At 39.3% G+C, this 14,927-nt stretch overlaps 2 protein-coding genes across 6 annotated transcripts; one reads left to right on the forward strand and one right to left on the reverse strand.

Moving 5' to 3' along the window:
- Positions 1-753: 753 nt before the first annotated feature.
- lrrc10 (leucine rich repeat containing 10) lies at positions 754-2,092 on the reverse strand. Of its 2 annotated transcripts, none has more exons than XM_058407566.1 (2): positions 1,916-2,092; positions 754-1,699 (listed from the first exon to the last, which is right to left on the reverse strand). In XM_058407566.1, exon 2 carries the CDS (start codon positions 1,655-1,657, stop codon positions 791-793), a length of 867 nt encoding a protein of 288 aa, XP_058263549.1. In that variant the 5' UTR covers positions 1,658-1,699; positions 1,916-2,092; the 3' UTR covers positions 754-790. The 2 variants fall into 2 exon arrangements, with proteins under 2 accessions (XP_058263549.1, XP_058263548.1); XM_058407565.1 differs by having other exon boundaries at positions 754-1,681; positions 1,916-2,089.
- Positions 2,093-3,563: 1,471 nt separating this feature from the next.
- Positions 3,564-14,639, forward strand: cnot2 (CCR4-NOT transcription complex, subunit 2). 4 transcript variants are annotated; one of them, XM_058407855.1, is made up of 15 exons: positions 3,564-3,715; positions 5,015-5,137; positions 5,866-5,938; positions 6,040-6,187; positions 6,287-6,469; positions 6,662-6,738; positions 6,901-7,026; positions 7,179-7,303; positions 7,392-7,512; positions 9,007-9,163; positions 9,319-9,380; positions 9,627-9,676; positions 9,864-9,964; positions 10,093-10,237; positions 13,144-14,639. In XM_058407855.1, the coding sequence occupies exons 2-15, from the start codon at positions 5,027-5,029 to the stop codon at positions 13,228-13,230; spliced, it is 1,566 nt and encodes a 521-aa protein (XP_058263838.1). In that variant the 5' UTR covers positions 3,564-3,715; positions 5,015-5,026; the 3' UTR covers positions 13,231-14,639. The 4 variants fall into 4 exon arrangements, with proteins under 4 accessions (XP_058263838.1, XP_058263840.1, XP_058263841.1 ...); XM_058407857.1 differs by having other exon boundaries at positions 7,395-7,512; XM_058407856.1 differs by lacking the exon at positions 3,564-3,715 and adding an exon at positions 3,827-3,850.
- The last annotated feature ends 288 nt before the right edge of the window (positions 14,640-14,927 follow it).

A 14,927-nucleotide genomic window follows, 5' to 3' on the forward strand; every position in this document is an offset into this window, starting at 1 on the left:
GATGGACTGGTGACCTGTCCAGGGTGTACCCCTGCCTTTTGCCCAATGTGTGCTGGGATAGGCTCCAGCAGAACCCTGTGACCCTGATTAGGAATAAAGCAGGTATAGAAAATGGATGGATGGATGATTCTAAATGATATACTTTCATAATAATCAAGAACAGAAATTAGAACACATTGATATTTGGTAAAAAAAATTTATTGTGCCATGTGAAAAAAAAAAACCACACACACACTTTACACAGAACGTGAGAATCAGCTTTGCTTACACTATTCCTAAATGCACATTCTATCCCATGGGAATGTTAACTTACTGATATAACTTCTAAGAATTCTATTAATAGCAGCAAAAACACAGCTAACGAGATTAATATTTGCTGAAAACAGCAGTCTACTCAACAATCCACCAGCAAGCAGGACCAGCAAGAATAATGATAAAAGCCTATTAAAGGTCGTAGATTATACTGCAGACCCAAATCTGTCACTTCACACATGCATTATTGAGGAGGTGAGGTACATTGTTGGAATTTAGCAATTCATCATTGGAATATCCTTCAATACCTCATACATTTTAATTCTCTAAAACAGAAGTTGTATATCTTGAAAGAAATCGAGGAATCAAAAAGCAGGAGAACATAAATGCTTGTATATTATACTTCAAAAGATCCATGTAGTAGCGTGACAGCTATAATCCTGAAATTGTTATATCTAAACATTTACAGTATCAAGCATGAGTATCACTACCTTGAATATATTAGATAATAAACATCATACTAGTTGTGCAGTTCCTGTTATTCATTCTCTGGCAGCTGTTCTCTCACCTCTGTGGACACCTCAGCTGTGTTTTCAGTAGTGGACACTTCAGCTGTGTTTTCTTCTATGGACACTTCAGCCATCTTTCGTTCCACTTCATCATCCCCATCATTCTTACTGTCAGCCCAGCGGCCCACCCGTTTCACACCTTCTCCCACCAAAGGTGCGTTAACACACGGATTATGGTCATAGATAATCATCTTAAGCCCTGTCAAGTGAATAAGTGGTGGAAAATGTTGTATCTGGTTCCTGTCAATGTCAATCACTTCCAAAGTGTGCATTTCCAGAAGCACTGGTGGAAATTTATTCAGGACATTGGCTGATAACCAAATACTTCGCAGCTCTTTTAAGCTCGCCAGCTCACCAGGCAAGCTACGAAACTGATTGTAACCCAGATGAAGAGTTCTGAGTTCAGAAAGCTTACATATTACAGACGGGAACTTTGCAAAGCAGTTGTTGTCTAGCCATAGTGTCTTTAGTTCGCTGAGTTGAGCCAGCTGTGTTGGCAGTTTGTAAAGTTGATTATTGCCAAGATAGAGAATGTTAAGTTGACGAAGACTACAAACAACCAAAGGCAGTTCCACAAAACAGTTGAAGTCTAGAGCCAGAATTTGAAGCTTTTTCAGATTATTAAACTCAGGAGGCAGACTGCTCAAGTGGTTATTACTCAAATAAAGTTTAAGAAGGTCACCAAAGGCACATAATCTAAGCGGAAAACGATGAAGATGACGGCTGCTCAGGTCCAAGGTACGATCATGTGGCGTCTCCTTCAAGTCTCCCACCAAGAATCGCTCACATCGGTCTGAGGGAATGAAGGCCACGGCTCCTCGAACAACATTTCCCATTATTCCAACCAACGCTCATGGTCCCTTCATGAAGCAGATGAGCTTATTAATAGAAATGATCATCAAAAATACATCATCCTTTGTCATCAATAGATAATAACTTAATTTGAGTCCATTAGAATCCTCTATGGAAATGCTTGGATATTGGTAATTCACATATTTTATATTATTATAAACTCTGGATTTGAAATAGGATTTGCATTAAACGTTAAACAATACCCCATATGGTAAAACATCATTATAAGCATCATTACTTACTAAAGAGCTGCAAAATGTTCCTGTGGAAGACTTGTACGAGTCGCTCTTCCTGATGATTTAATCTGTTCTTTTTTCGCCCCAGAAAATAATGTGATGGTTTTCTTGCCCTGCACTCTGCACTCCCTGTGCCTAGCTCTGAGCTTTCTGACTCCAGTGAGTGCCAAAGATGATACTGAGCTTGCCCCTCCTCATGCATGTTACATGAATTCCAGGCTGTGGAAAGCAGAGCACTGATAAGTAAAGTATGCAAGTGGATAAGGAATGTGGAGTGAACTGAGCCTTGTATATTTATCTAGCCTCTCACCCACAACAATCACTAATTGCGCAGCATTCAAAAATTCAAGCCAGACAAATGCCATAAAAGCAGACAGTGCTTGTTTTTTTTAGTGTTTGGACAGTAAAAGGCACAAAATAATTTTTTTAGGCTAGGCTTAAAACTATATGATAGTTGTTTATGATTTTAGTGGTCACAACATTATTAAAAAATTTTGTTCCAGTACCAAAATTTCATTTAATAGTAATTCATTAATTAAATTAAATGATCAAAATTAGGATTATTATTATACATCATAATAATGTTGTTTGAACAGTCCTTTTTTGCCGTAGTTGTACTGTCTGAAATAAGTAAGATTACCCCATGACCACACAACTTGCCTGGGTAATACATATGTAACCATATATATAAATGTACATAAACCGATCAGGCATAACATTATGAGCACTGAGAGGTGAAGTGAATAAGACTGATGATCTCATCATGGCACCTGATAGTGGGTGGGATATATTAGGCAGCAAGTAAACATTTTGTCCTCAAAGTTGATGTGTCAGAAGCAGGAAAAATGGACAAACGTTGAGCGACAAATGTTGAGCGAGTTTGACAAAGGGCCAAATTGTGATGGCTACACGACTGGATCAGAGCATCTCCAAAACTGCAGCTCTTGTGGGGTGTTCCCGGTCTGCAGTGGTCAGTATCTATCAAAAGTGGTCCAAGGAACCGGCAACAGGGTCATGGGCGGCTAAGGCTCACTGATGCACGTGGGGAGAGAAGGCTGGCCCGTGTGATTCAATCCAACAGACGCGCTACTGTTGCTCAAATTGCCGAAGAAGTTAATGCTGGTTCTGAGTGGTCCAGGACAGGTTCATGGGCGGCCAAGGCTCATTGATGCATATATATATATATATATATATATATATATATATGTATATGTGTGTGTATATATACATATATATACATATATATATATATTGCTAAGACTCTGTATATTGTGGTCTTTAGTTTATTTCATTTTTCTGTATAGCATTGTCTTTAAATTAAAGAACAAAGAATCCACTTTCAGAATACAGGTACCGAACTGTACTTGTTTCTGGAATGGTACCATCAAGAGTACACCTTAACCACCTTCATAATGTATCCTCAACTAGTTCGCCAATTAAAAGCAAAAAAGAGTTAAGATACATAGGCACATGGTTTATGTTTGGCAACTTGTAGGTTTGGCCATTTTTTAGCTGAAACTGAAGCAGAAAATGTGTTGCTTTATGTTATACTCCTGCTAGTGCTCATTTTACACTAAAGCACGAGTTTGGTAACAAAATGAAATAATCCATAAGTCCAGCTATGCCTCTCCAAGCTCATCAGCCATGTTTAGAGCAGCAGAAAGTAATAAGATGAACCCATTTCAGGCCTAAAATGATAGGCTCGAGGTCAGTAAGGGGTCAGAGGGTAAAGACTATTCACCCAGCATTCCCAGCTGCAGGATACACAGCCATCTTGGATCTACGAGCAGAGGGGAAATTAATGCGGTTAGTAAATTCTATCTTTAATGAACACTAAAAACACAATCCCGTGCGCTGGACACGAGCAGAAATCAACCCGGACCAATGGTTTTGCGATCGTTTCTTTATTGCACGCGCCGCTACGCGTGAACTAATGGCGCGGTACGCACACGGCTCGTGCGTCTCTTGTTTTTGTCTGTATACCTAGCCGCGTTAGCATTTAGCTTGCGGGCTAACTGTGTATAGAGAAGCCCGAAGCCGCATACCGCCGTACTAAATAATATGTGAGTACAGTGCTCCCGTGGTGCTATGGCGCTAATAATGATGACCCTGTGGTCAGTACGACGGCGTGCTGTTTCGGGTATAATCTGGGAGATGTAGGCCGGCACAGAGCGGATATACAGCGGGCCTAAACTCTTGCCCTTCTCCAGCGAAAGCCACTTTGTTAGCTGCACGGCTAGCTACAGGCTAATAGTCTAACCAGTAAATAATTCAAAGAAGCGGGGTTTTCTCTGGTGCCTCACGGTGTACTCTTAAAGCAGGCTAGGAGCAGCGCCGATCAATTAACAATTTACTAAAAGGCGTAAATCAGCCGTTCTTTGCGCTTTTGCGTTTAGCTCGAAAGATAAGTCGGCTAACAACATTTAGCATCAGCTGGTTATTTCGAGCTAGCTAACAATTGCTGTCCATTTAATTAGCTGACGTTTAGCTAGCAGCTCATTCCTGTAGTGTTCCGAGCGCTAAGTGAAGCCAGGCTAAATAACTGGAACAATGAGACGTATTTAAAACAAACTTCAGTACAGCACACCATTTAAAAAAATACAAAATTATAATAATTATTATTATTATTAGAAGAAGCTTTCTAAGATGTGTGTATAACGTTAACTGGGTGAAAATGGCTATATAGCCGGTGTAATGGAGATAGATAGATAGATACTTTATTCATCCCAAAGGGAAATTCACAAACTTATAAACAAATTTATAAACTAGTAGTTGAGTTAAGTCGTTAACAACTTGTTTATCAAGCACCTGCTGCTTCTTATGGAAAAAACTCTACCTGTCAGTGTTGACTGTCAAGCATGGTTTAATATCATTACACCGATAATGAGTGGAAAGATGATGTGCCTGGTGATGAACAAGCTACAGGTGTCGATTTTTAGAGCAGCTTAACTCACTACTTTGCATTTTACATGCTTCAGGTTTCCGAACAAACATCAGAAGCTATCCCTGTCTGGAAATGTGCGTGTGTGTGTTTTTCCTACTGCTCTCACTGTTAATCTCTCTCTCTCTCTCTCTCTCTCTCTCTCTCTCTCTCTGTTTTTACAGGTGACGAACGGTATGTTCAGTGCTACAAGAAAGAAGTTTGTAGAGGGGGTCGAAAGCGACTACCCTGATGAGAGTATCTACTATGGCCAGCCGTCGATGTTCCCTCATCGATCGGAGAAAGATGTAAATACAACCATTACTTTTTGTTGTTGTTGTTAACGTGTTACATTCGTCTGATCAGACATTCGAGCTCACCAGGAATAATGATCAAGTGATTAAGTTTTGGATTTGTCTCGGTTTAGTCTTCGAATGGTGTGAGAGACACCGATCAGGCATAACATTATGACCACCTGTCTAAATATAGTGTTGGTCCCCCTTTTGCCGCCAAAAAAGCCCTGACTCGTCATGCACTGTGTATTCTGACCCCTTTCTATAAGAACCAGCATTAACTTCTTCAGCAATTTGAGCAACAGTGGCACGTCTGTTGGATCGGATCACACGGACCAGCCTTCACTCCCCACATGCATCAGTGAGCCTTGGCCACCCATGAGCCATGACCACTGCAGACCGGGAACACCCCACAAGAGCTGCAGTTTTGGAGATGCTCTGATCCAGTGGTCTAGCCATCACAATTTGGCCCTTCATCAAACTCACTCAAATCCTTACACTTGTCCATTTTTCCTGCTTCTAACACATCAACTTTGAGGACAAAATGTTCACTTGCTGCCTAATATATCCCACCCACTAACAGGTGCCATGATGAGGAGATCATCAGTCTTATTCACTTCACCTCTCACTGCTCAGAATGTTATGCCTGATCGTTGTATTTTGTAATATACAGTTGTGCATAAGATTTAAAATTATGAAGGAAAACATTTGTGAAAAAATTGTGCCCTTTACTGTTCTGACAGATGCTGGCATCTCCTTCGCCGTCATCGTCAGGTCAATTGTCGCAGCTTGGTGCAAGTTTGTATGGTCCCCAAAGTAAGTACATATAGAATTGAGGAAGACTGCAGTTTTAGATAGAAGGTACTCGTTCACGCTTACTTATGCATGTATTTGTTTTTTCCCCTCTTGAAATAAAGGTGCACTAGGCTTCTCAATAAGGAACATGAGCAACAACAACCCTCAGTTAAACCGGAGTTTAACACAAGGTACTCAGTTACCGAGCCATAGCACCCCAACAACGGGGGTCCCAACCATGTCTCTCCATACTCCGCCTTCGCCAAACAGGTACACCTGCTTTGTTTGTATTTATACTTTTACGTACAGACTGTTGAAGATAATGTATGGATAAGCCCTCAGGTAAATGTAATATGTTCCGCTCTGTAGGGGCATTCTGCCTATGAACTCCAGGAACATGATGAATCACTCGCAAGTGGGCCAGGGCATGAGTATGGGTGGCAGGACCAGCAGTATGGGAAGCTCAGGCCTCGGGAGTCCTAACCGCAGCTCGCCCAGCATCATCTGTATGCCAAAGCAGCAGCCGGCACGCCAGCCCTTCACCATCAACAGGTAAGAAACCTGTCGAACAGCACGGCACTGATAAATGACAGAAATGGCACGAAGCACAATCCATCTGGTTGCTTTTGTATCATATGTGTTAAATGATAACTTTTTTCACATTTGTTTGAAGTAGATTTTATTAAATAGTTGTAATTGTTTAGCCTGTGTCAGTAGTAACACCGCATGTCTATCATTCCTCAGTATGTCAGGTTTTGGAATGGGTCGAAGTCAGGGGTTTGGTATGAACTCTTTATCGAACAACATCTTTAATGGAACAGGTAAGTTATTTGTGGAACAGTTTGGATATTCTAACAACTATAATCATCTCTCTACCATTCTACTTTTACCATGTGCCAGTTTTTAAGGCTTCATTTTTTATTTTTGGATGCTGTCATGTATGTGGAAAAAATGTCAATGTTTTATATGGTCTGTGTTTATAGATGGGAGTGAAAACGTGACAGGACTGGACCTCTCGGACTTTCCAGCGTTAGCAGACAGAAGTCGGAGGGAAGGAAATGGAAACCCAACACCATTGCATAATCCCTTGGCTGGAAGAGCTCCCTATGGTGAGGGCACATTTCCCCACGAGTAACAGAGTCAACTTGAGAAAGAAGTGCATCTGCATAGGATTTTATTTTTTACTAGATGAATTCAATCTCATATTTTTTATAGTCAAAGCTAAATGCTGACTAGTCGTCTTTTTATGTTTACACCTCAGTTGGGATGGTCACAAAGCCGTCAACTGAACAGTCCCAAGATTTCTCAATTCACAATGAGGATTTTCCTGCACTGCCTGGGCCTAACTACAAGGACCCGACGCTGAGCACGGATGAAAGCAAATCAGTCAGTATTACTCAAACGTTTAAACCCTGTCAGCAAGCTCTGTGATGAAATAGCCAAGATGGTTATTTTTGTTTTGCTGTCAATTCAGCAGAACTTGAACTCATCAACCAAGAGCAGCTCCAGTGCAGATGGTCCCAAGTTCCCAGGTGATAAGACATCAGCACAGAACAACAACCAGCAGAAAAAGGGGATTCAGGTGTTGCCTGATGGTGAGCTTCTATTTATGCTGAGCTGCTTGATGTCATCTCTCACAACACAGACAGTTTATGTTTGTTATATGAAAATGATTTCGGTCATATTTAAGAGGTTCTTAAATCTCTATTTTAAAAGATACATTTAGGTTATACCCTATAGAGTTAAGTACTTTTTCATGCATATAGTTCTAGTTAACTGATATCCTGTTCAGGGATTTGACTTCCTCAGCAATAGTGACATAAAAGATTTTTCATGAGAAGTTTCATGTGATGCTACCTGCCAGAAATGTAAACAGTACGCAGAGCCTTGAACAATAATTAAACCCCAGTCAGACATGGTCTCTAACCAATAATTCACTACACAAAAAGCTAGGGGTTGATTTGGTTAGGTGGGTTCCTTCTGACAGACAGAAGCTATATTCCAATATTGTGGCAGTGATTTAAACAGTGTCTGCAAGCTGCACTATTATTATATGCAATCAGAATTATTTGAAAGTTTTCTAATGTTTTTATGCTAAAAAATTCCTTGGCTAAAAAGGGTAAACGTGTTTACTCTTACACCGATCAGGCATAACATTATGACTGCATAACATCATGCATGGTGTATTCTGACACCTTTCTATCAGAACCAGCATTAACTTCTTCAGTAATTTGAGCAGCAGTAGCTCGTCTGTTGGATCGGATCACACGGGCCAGCCTTCGCTCCCCACGTGCATCAGTGAGCTTCGGCCGTCCATGACCCTGTCGCCGGTTCACCACTGTTCCTTCTTTGGACCACTTTTGATAGATACTGACCACTGCAGACCGGGAACCCCACCCAAGAGCTGCAGTTTTGGAGATGCTCTGATCCAGTGGTCTAGCCATCACAATCTGGCCCTTCGTCAAACTCGCTCAAATCCTTTCGCTTGTCCATTTTTTCCTGCTTCTAACACATCAACTTTGAGGACAAAATGTTGACTTGCTGCCTAATATATCCCACCCACTAACAGGTGCCATGATAAAGTGAATAACACCTCATCTTTCAGTGCTCATAATGTTATGCCTGATCGGTGTAGTTGAGGTATGCAGTAGGGCTGGGAATAATGTAGGCACTTCTAAAATTCACTTTGATTTCAGATGACAAGAAATAATTATAAAACAATTTATCTATCTTGCATAGCTTGTATTCTAACCATTTTATTTAACATGAAACATTATTAAATACAAAATGTGAGTAATTATTTTTTATATTACCAGTAAGCAACTAGTAAGAAATACAAGACGAGATGGAATTACTCATGACTATAAAACATTACTGGGGGAACCAGAAATCCAGGGCATGAAAAGAAGTGAATTAAAGTAACTAAACCCAGGTTCTTTAATCTTCATGTGATTATAAAAGTCTCAGGTGTCGGCACTATTTAGTGTGTTATGTTGAGGGTTATTTTTACAAACAGATATTTGAATCTAATAAAATTATACACGAGCATAGTTAAAACACGAACCTGGTATCACCCTGCTTCTTTCCAGGCAAGGTGACAAACATTCCTTCTGGAATGGTGACGGATCAGTTTGGAATGATCGGACTGCTAGCCTTCATCCGAGCAGCTGAAACAGACCCTGGAATGGTTCATCTGGCGTTAGGAAGTGACCTGACCACATTGGGACTCAACCTTAACTCTCCAGAGTATGGCAATTTACGATACAGTCTTGTGTTCCCTGCACTTTCATAGTCCTTTCTTGTATATTAGCATCCGCCTTTTGTAGACAGCAATTTTATACATATATCTTGTGATCATTCTGCATGATTCCTGATGATTTTTCCATGCCCTAATCTTTTAGGAATCTGTATCCCAAGTTCGCATCTCCTTGGGCTTCTGCACCATGCCGACCACAAGACATCGGTTAGTGTCTGCTTTATTGAGTAGAGCAGCTCTTTGATGTGTATACTGAAGAGCCTTCAACACTCAGTACTGTTTACTTTTACTTCTCTAAAACTATACTGGATTTTTCCATAAAATTTTAATATTAACCTAAAGAGGACGGGTTCCCTTTTGAGCCTCTAGGTTCTTCTCGCCAATGCTTGTTTATTAAGGATCTATATCTGTACCAGTCAAATGAATTGAATTGTTTGTAAACTTCTTTTTCAGACTTCCATGTTCCATCTGAGTACTTAACCAACATTCATATAAGGGACAAGGTACGTGAGAGTGACGTGAAATCGCATGCTTGTACCACTGCCTGAGACCAGGCAGAGATGTAACTTTGAGCTGTGTGGAATGAAGGAGCTCCGTTTTTAATGCACTATATGCATTTTAGTCACGAGCAGCATTTTTTTTTTTTTATTGGTTCTGACATTCAGTTTATCATGCTTTGTTTATCCACAGCTTGCTGCAATAAAACTAGCACGTTATGGGGAGGACCTGCTGTTCTACCTCTACTACATGAACGGAGGAGATCTCTTACAGCTTCTGGCTGCTGTGGAACTGTATGCATGACTCCATACGTTTCATGAACAGATAAGAAATGACACGTCAGTTACAATTAAAGATGGCATTATCAGACCACATAGGTTATTTTGTGTCGATGTAATATTATTTATTATACACGTTGCAGCTTTAACCGAGACTGGAGGTACCATAAAGAGGAGAGGGTGTGGATTACAAGAGCACCTGGCATGGAGCCCACTCTGAAGACCAACACTTATGAGAGGGGGACATACTACTTCTTTGATTGTCTTAACTGGAGGAAGGTTGCTAAGGTAAAATTTATTGTCATTTAATAACAGCATAGATTTGTTGAATGGTTATAGAATGCAAACGGCTAGAAGTTTTTTTTTTGGACCCCTCTCTTTAATAGGTTAGTAACGTGCCTTCTTCGATTTCTATTTAACATTAACATCCCGTTTTTGAATCTTAAAGTAGAATAATCAATATAATAAATAAATAAATGGGGGGGTGGCATGTTTTGGCACCCAACACGTTTGCATGCATCTTAAATTAAATTAAAAATGAAATCAGTGCAATGTTAGGGTTAGTTCATCATTTTTGTTTAGCTTTCCCTTTCAGAGAAAACTTATTTCTAACTAGAGTTATGGCATAAAATCTCTCGTCCAAGCAGAACGAGTGGGTGGTTTTTTCCCCCCTTTACAATTAAGCAGTATCAATCTTTTTGATAATAGTGTGACGAATAGAATCATAGTGTATTTTCATGCATAATTTTCTATACAGATCTCTTTGGAGCCCAAATGACTGAGCTCTTATTTTACATGACCAGTAATAAAGCTGTATGTGAAGCAGTTCTGTAGCACCCTGCAATTTGGGTCTACTTAATTCTGGGGGACTTACCATTGCAAATAAACTAAAATAAAGAGTTATACTCATCATATTTTTGTAAAGAACCAGAATATACTGAAAAAGAAACAAAAAAAATCTGTCAATATGTTAGTTAATTTTCACAATATTAAAACCACCTGCTAGAGAGATTGGACCTTTTGTTATTTTGTGGTATTATGAAATAATTTTCTGAAACAAAGCACATTTTGAAAGGAACGGAAGTAAATGTTCGATGGTCCGTTATCGAGCTCACTGAAAATAACACGCTTTTAGTGAAGTTAATCTTATATCCTGAAATTTTCCCAAGATTTCTCTAAAATTGACGTAATGATTTTAAAGAATTGGAGGGATATAATAATAATAATAATAATAATAATAATAATAATAATAATAAATCGTCAGCAAATAAGGACACTTTATGTTCCCACTATAGGCTTGTGAAGTGCGCAGAGAAATGGTTAAGGGTTTTTAAAGCAAGCGCAAAAAGGAGTGGATAAAGAGTGCAGAATTGTCGGGTAGAGCAGCCAAGAGGAAAGTAACCAGAACTGTCGTCGTTTGTTTTTACTGACGCTGAATTTAGGGCCAAATCCAAACCTTGCAGGAGCATAGAGAGATAATCCTGTTCAATCCTGTCAAAAGCCTTCTCTGCATCCAAGAAAATTAAAACATTTTTTAACTACAATTTAATTAAACGTTTAATTAAAAACAATTTGAGAAAGTACGATTGCAGTTTGGGGTGTAAATAATGTTTAACATTCTGCTAATAGTAATAAAAGAGTAGTCAGTTCCCAATGAATCCTGTGTGGTCTGAGGAAATCACTGGTGGGAGGATATTCTCCAACTGAGTAGGCAGAATCCTAGCTAGTAGTTTATTATCTACGTTAAGAAGACCTCGATCTAGCGGATTCTTATTTGTCTTATGAATTTGGGAAATACCCACCGGATATAAAATGTTGACGACCATTTTTAAGCGATTCTTTAAAAACATCTAATAACAGCGGTAAAATTTGATCACTTTGATACGTTTTAAATGCTTCCCAAATTTTGAAACGCATGTAATAGTATTCGTATCCACGTATAACTGTACAGTAATACCTCACACGTCCGCGAGGTTACGTTCCAGAACCCATCGAGAATGACGAGGCTTCGGTGGAGTCACTAAAAATGCTAATACTGTACCGTAAATGCTTATTTTTAGCGTTTAAACCCTAAATATGACCCCAATCATGCTCCCAAAATATTTTAATTTCATTTAAAAGTTAGCTTAATACATTACCCTTAAAAAAGAAATAAATGTTTGATGGAAAAATAGTATCGCCTGTATAAAAACCAAGGGAAAAATCGCTGAGATCACTGCGGGGAGATGAACCGCGACATCACGCATACAAAGCATCGTAGCTACCAGCCAATCAGCAGCCAGTTAAAACTGTTAATGCTCTGTGATTGGCTACCTCCAACCCTTCCAGCCAATAGCGTGTCATAATGGCTGTACTGTAAGTACGTGATATCGGCAACGTTCGATATCATTAAAATAACATTTATATTGATATTTTGTTGATTTTACTTGTATATTTATATTACTAAATTAATAAACAAATTTTTTCGTAATAATTTCACATTAAAAAGCATGAAAATGTATAAATGGCCACGAAATTAAACACTTTTGCAGGATTTTGCAAGGATTTCGTGGGTCTGTGAAAAATTTGCAGAGAGGCAGATCTGTGAGGTATTACTGTATTTGTCTTTCAGCTTGATCTCCATATATGAATCTGTTCATAGATTAACAAATCTCCATGGATCCATCATCTTGTACGGATTCATAAATGCTTGTAAGACTTTAGCTGACTTAGAAAAGGGTATCGTTCTGCTCAATGATCTATCCAGCTTGGCCCTGAGGGATTTTAGTGAAATGGGTGGAATTTTCAGCATAAAAATAGTTTTAGGCGGGTTCTGTTTCTGTATCTGTGAGATATCTAAACAAGTAACCTGGGCTTTTTTGATAGATTGTCTGGTCCGAACTAATAAATACTTGGTTATTAATTAGAGGCAGAAGTCCCAAAAGAATTTATACTGTAATATAAAGTATAGAGAAGTCTAACAGTAACACTTACTGCTGCAGTATTGTATGATATATGACTGTATTTAGAAATTTGATAGCTTTGTCTTAAGTAGTGAGGTTTCAGTGCTCAGTGTTTTTATGGCGGAGTTATATTATTCGTTCACCTGCAGCTGCCTACCAACCTAATGAGTATTAGTCGATTAGCATCCTTCCAAATATTAGCCCTTAATTAGTACAAATATGACTAACTCTCACTTTTCTCCCCCCACAAAGGAGTTTCACCTTGAATATGACAAGCTTGAGGAGCGGCCTCACGTACCGACCACCTTCAACTACAACCCGGCGCAGCAGGCCTTCTGAACCGGAGGTGCTCAGGTTCTCTGAGCTGCAGAAACAGACCTCAGCACTAGACTTGGCCAACCACAATCTGCTTTTATTCCTCACCTGTCTGGACAAGGACTGCAGGAGGAGGGCAGGGGGTCTCTACCTTAAACCACTGAGGGGAGACACCATGCCTTACCAATAATGTGCTGCCCAAAATGACACAAACACACACACACACACACACCCCATTACACTGTTTTTAAATATTCTCATACCCTCTCTTTCTTTTCCTCCTTTTTTCATTTTGAGCACCAGTCTGTATTTTGTTTACGCCTCAGATCAAAAGCCTGTTTGGTCTCTGGCAGGAGAACTGACTTACAGTACGACAAAAAGGCTACGTTTCGTTTTCCGAAACGTACCGTGTTAGTAAACAGGACAGACACAAAAAAATCAATCCAATACATGTGAATACAAAAGGGCGGAAGAAAAATGCAATGTTCATTGTTGCACTATTTAGTAATAAAAGAACACAAAAATTGTTTTGTGCTTTTTTTATGTGGAAAAAAAAAAAAATTGCTCTTCTCCTGTTTTTGTCTGGAAGGATTCACAACCTACTGTTAACATCATGATGGAATCGCTTTGTCCTTTAGCCTTGTTCTTTTTCTTCTTCTTTTTCTTCTTTTTTCCCTTCTCCTCCAGAACATTCCTTTTGATCTGTCATCTTAACAGTGCATTCGGTCCCACACCCGATCAGGTTTTCTCTGCCTAACTCCAATAATTACAAATCAGACTGTTTTAGTGACCATTGTGGGAACAGCTTGTGGACCATCCTCACCCGGGGGGGTTATGACTAAGCTACATTGTTCCAGATAAAACACTTCTCAGTCTTTGTTACGATTTTGTAATAAATGTGTACATTTTTTTTTATTTTTTTGGACATCACATGAATAAAGATATGTATGTACGAATGTGTATATATTATATATATAGATAGCTGTATCTATATATATATATACATGACGTCTATTTTGGAAAAAAAAAGGTAATTATTCTTTGCTCAGCCTCATTTTTAGGAGGTGAGCAGTGGTGGCATTATGTGTTAGAAACAAACAAACAAACAAAAAAAAAAATAGTGTTAATAATATTGAGCTGCCAGACAGGACTTGTTACCCTGTGCACTTAAGACCAAGATAAATATTCAAAAATATGGAAGGCCTGATTTTTTTTTCCAAACTAAGGAAAATCTACATCCCCAAACCCCCGAAAGAGAAGGTGGAAACATTTCACATGCAGCTGTTTGAATAGAAGCATTTCATAGGAAAAGGAAAATTGGTAAAACTGCTAACAAAAAAAAACAAAACAAAAAACAAACCAGTCTTGTATTTTCTGAAAACGTTGAACGCGTCTTTCTTTCCTTTGTAATAAAGCAGAACGGCTTTCCTGAACCAGTGTTTGTCTGTCTGTGGGAGGGGTTCGAGGGCTATGATGGAAGATGGGCACACTGACTAAAAACAAGGCTGCGATATTCCCACCACTGCTTAAATATACACTGACCAGGCATAACATTATGACCACGTGTCTAATAATTGTGTCGGTCCACCTTTTGCTGCCAAAACAGCCCTGAGCCGTCATGCACTGTATATTCTGACACCTTTCTATCAGAACCAGCATTAACTTAGTAGCTCATCTGTTGGATCAGATCACAGGGGCCAGCCTTCGCTCCCCATGTGCAT

The sequence above is a fragment of the Hemibagrus wyckioides genome, linkage group LG14 (genome assembly GCF_019097595.1).
Source record: "Hemibagrus wyckioides isolate EC202008001 linkage group LG14, SWU_Hwy_1.0, whole genome shotgun sequence".
Taxonomy (NCBI): Eukaryota; Metazoa; Chordata; class Actinopteri; order Siluriformes; family Bagridae; genus Hemibagrus; species Hemibagrus wyckioides.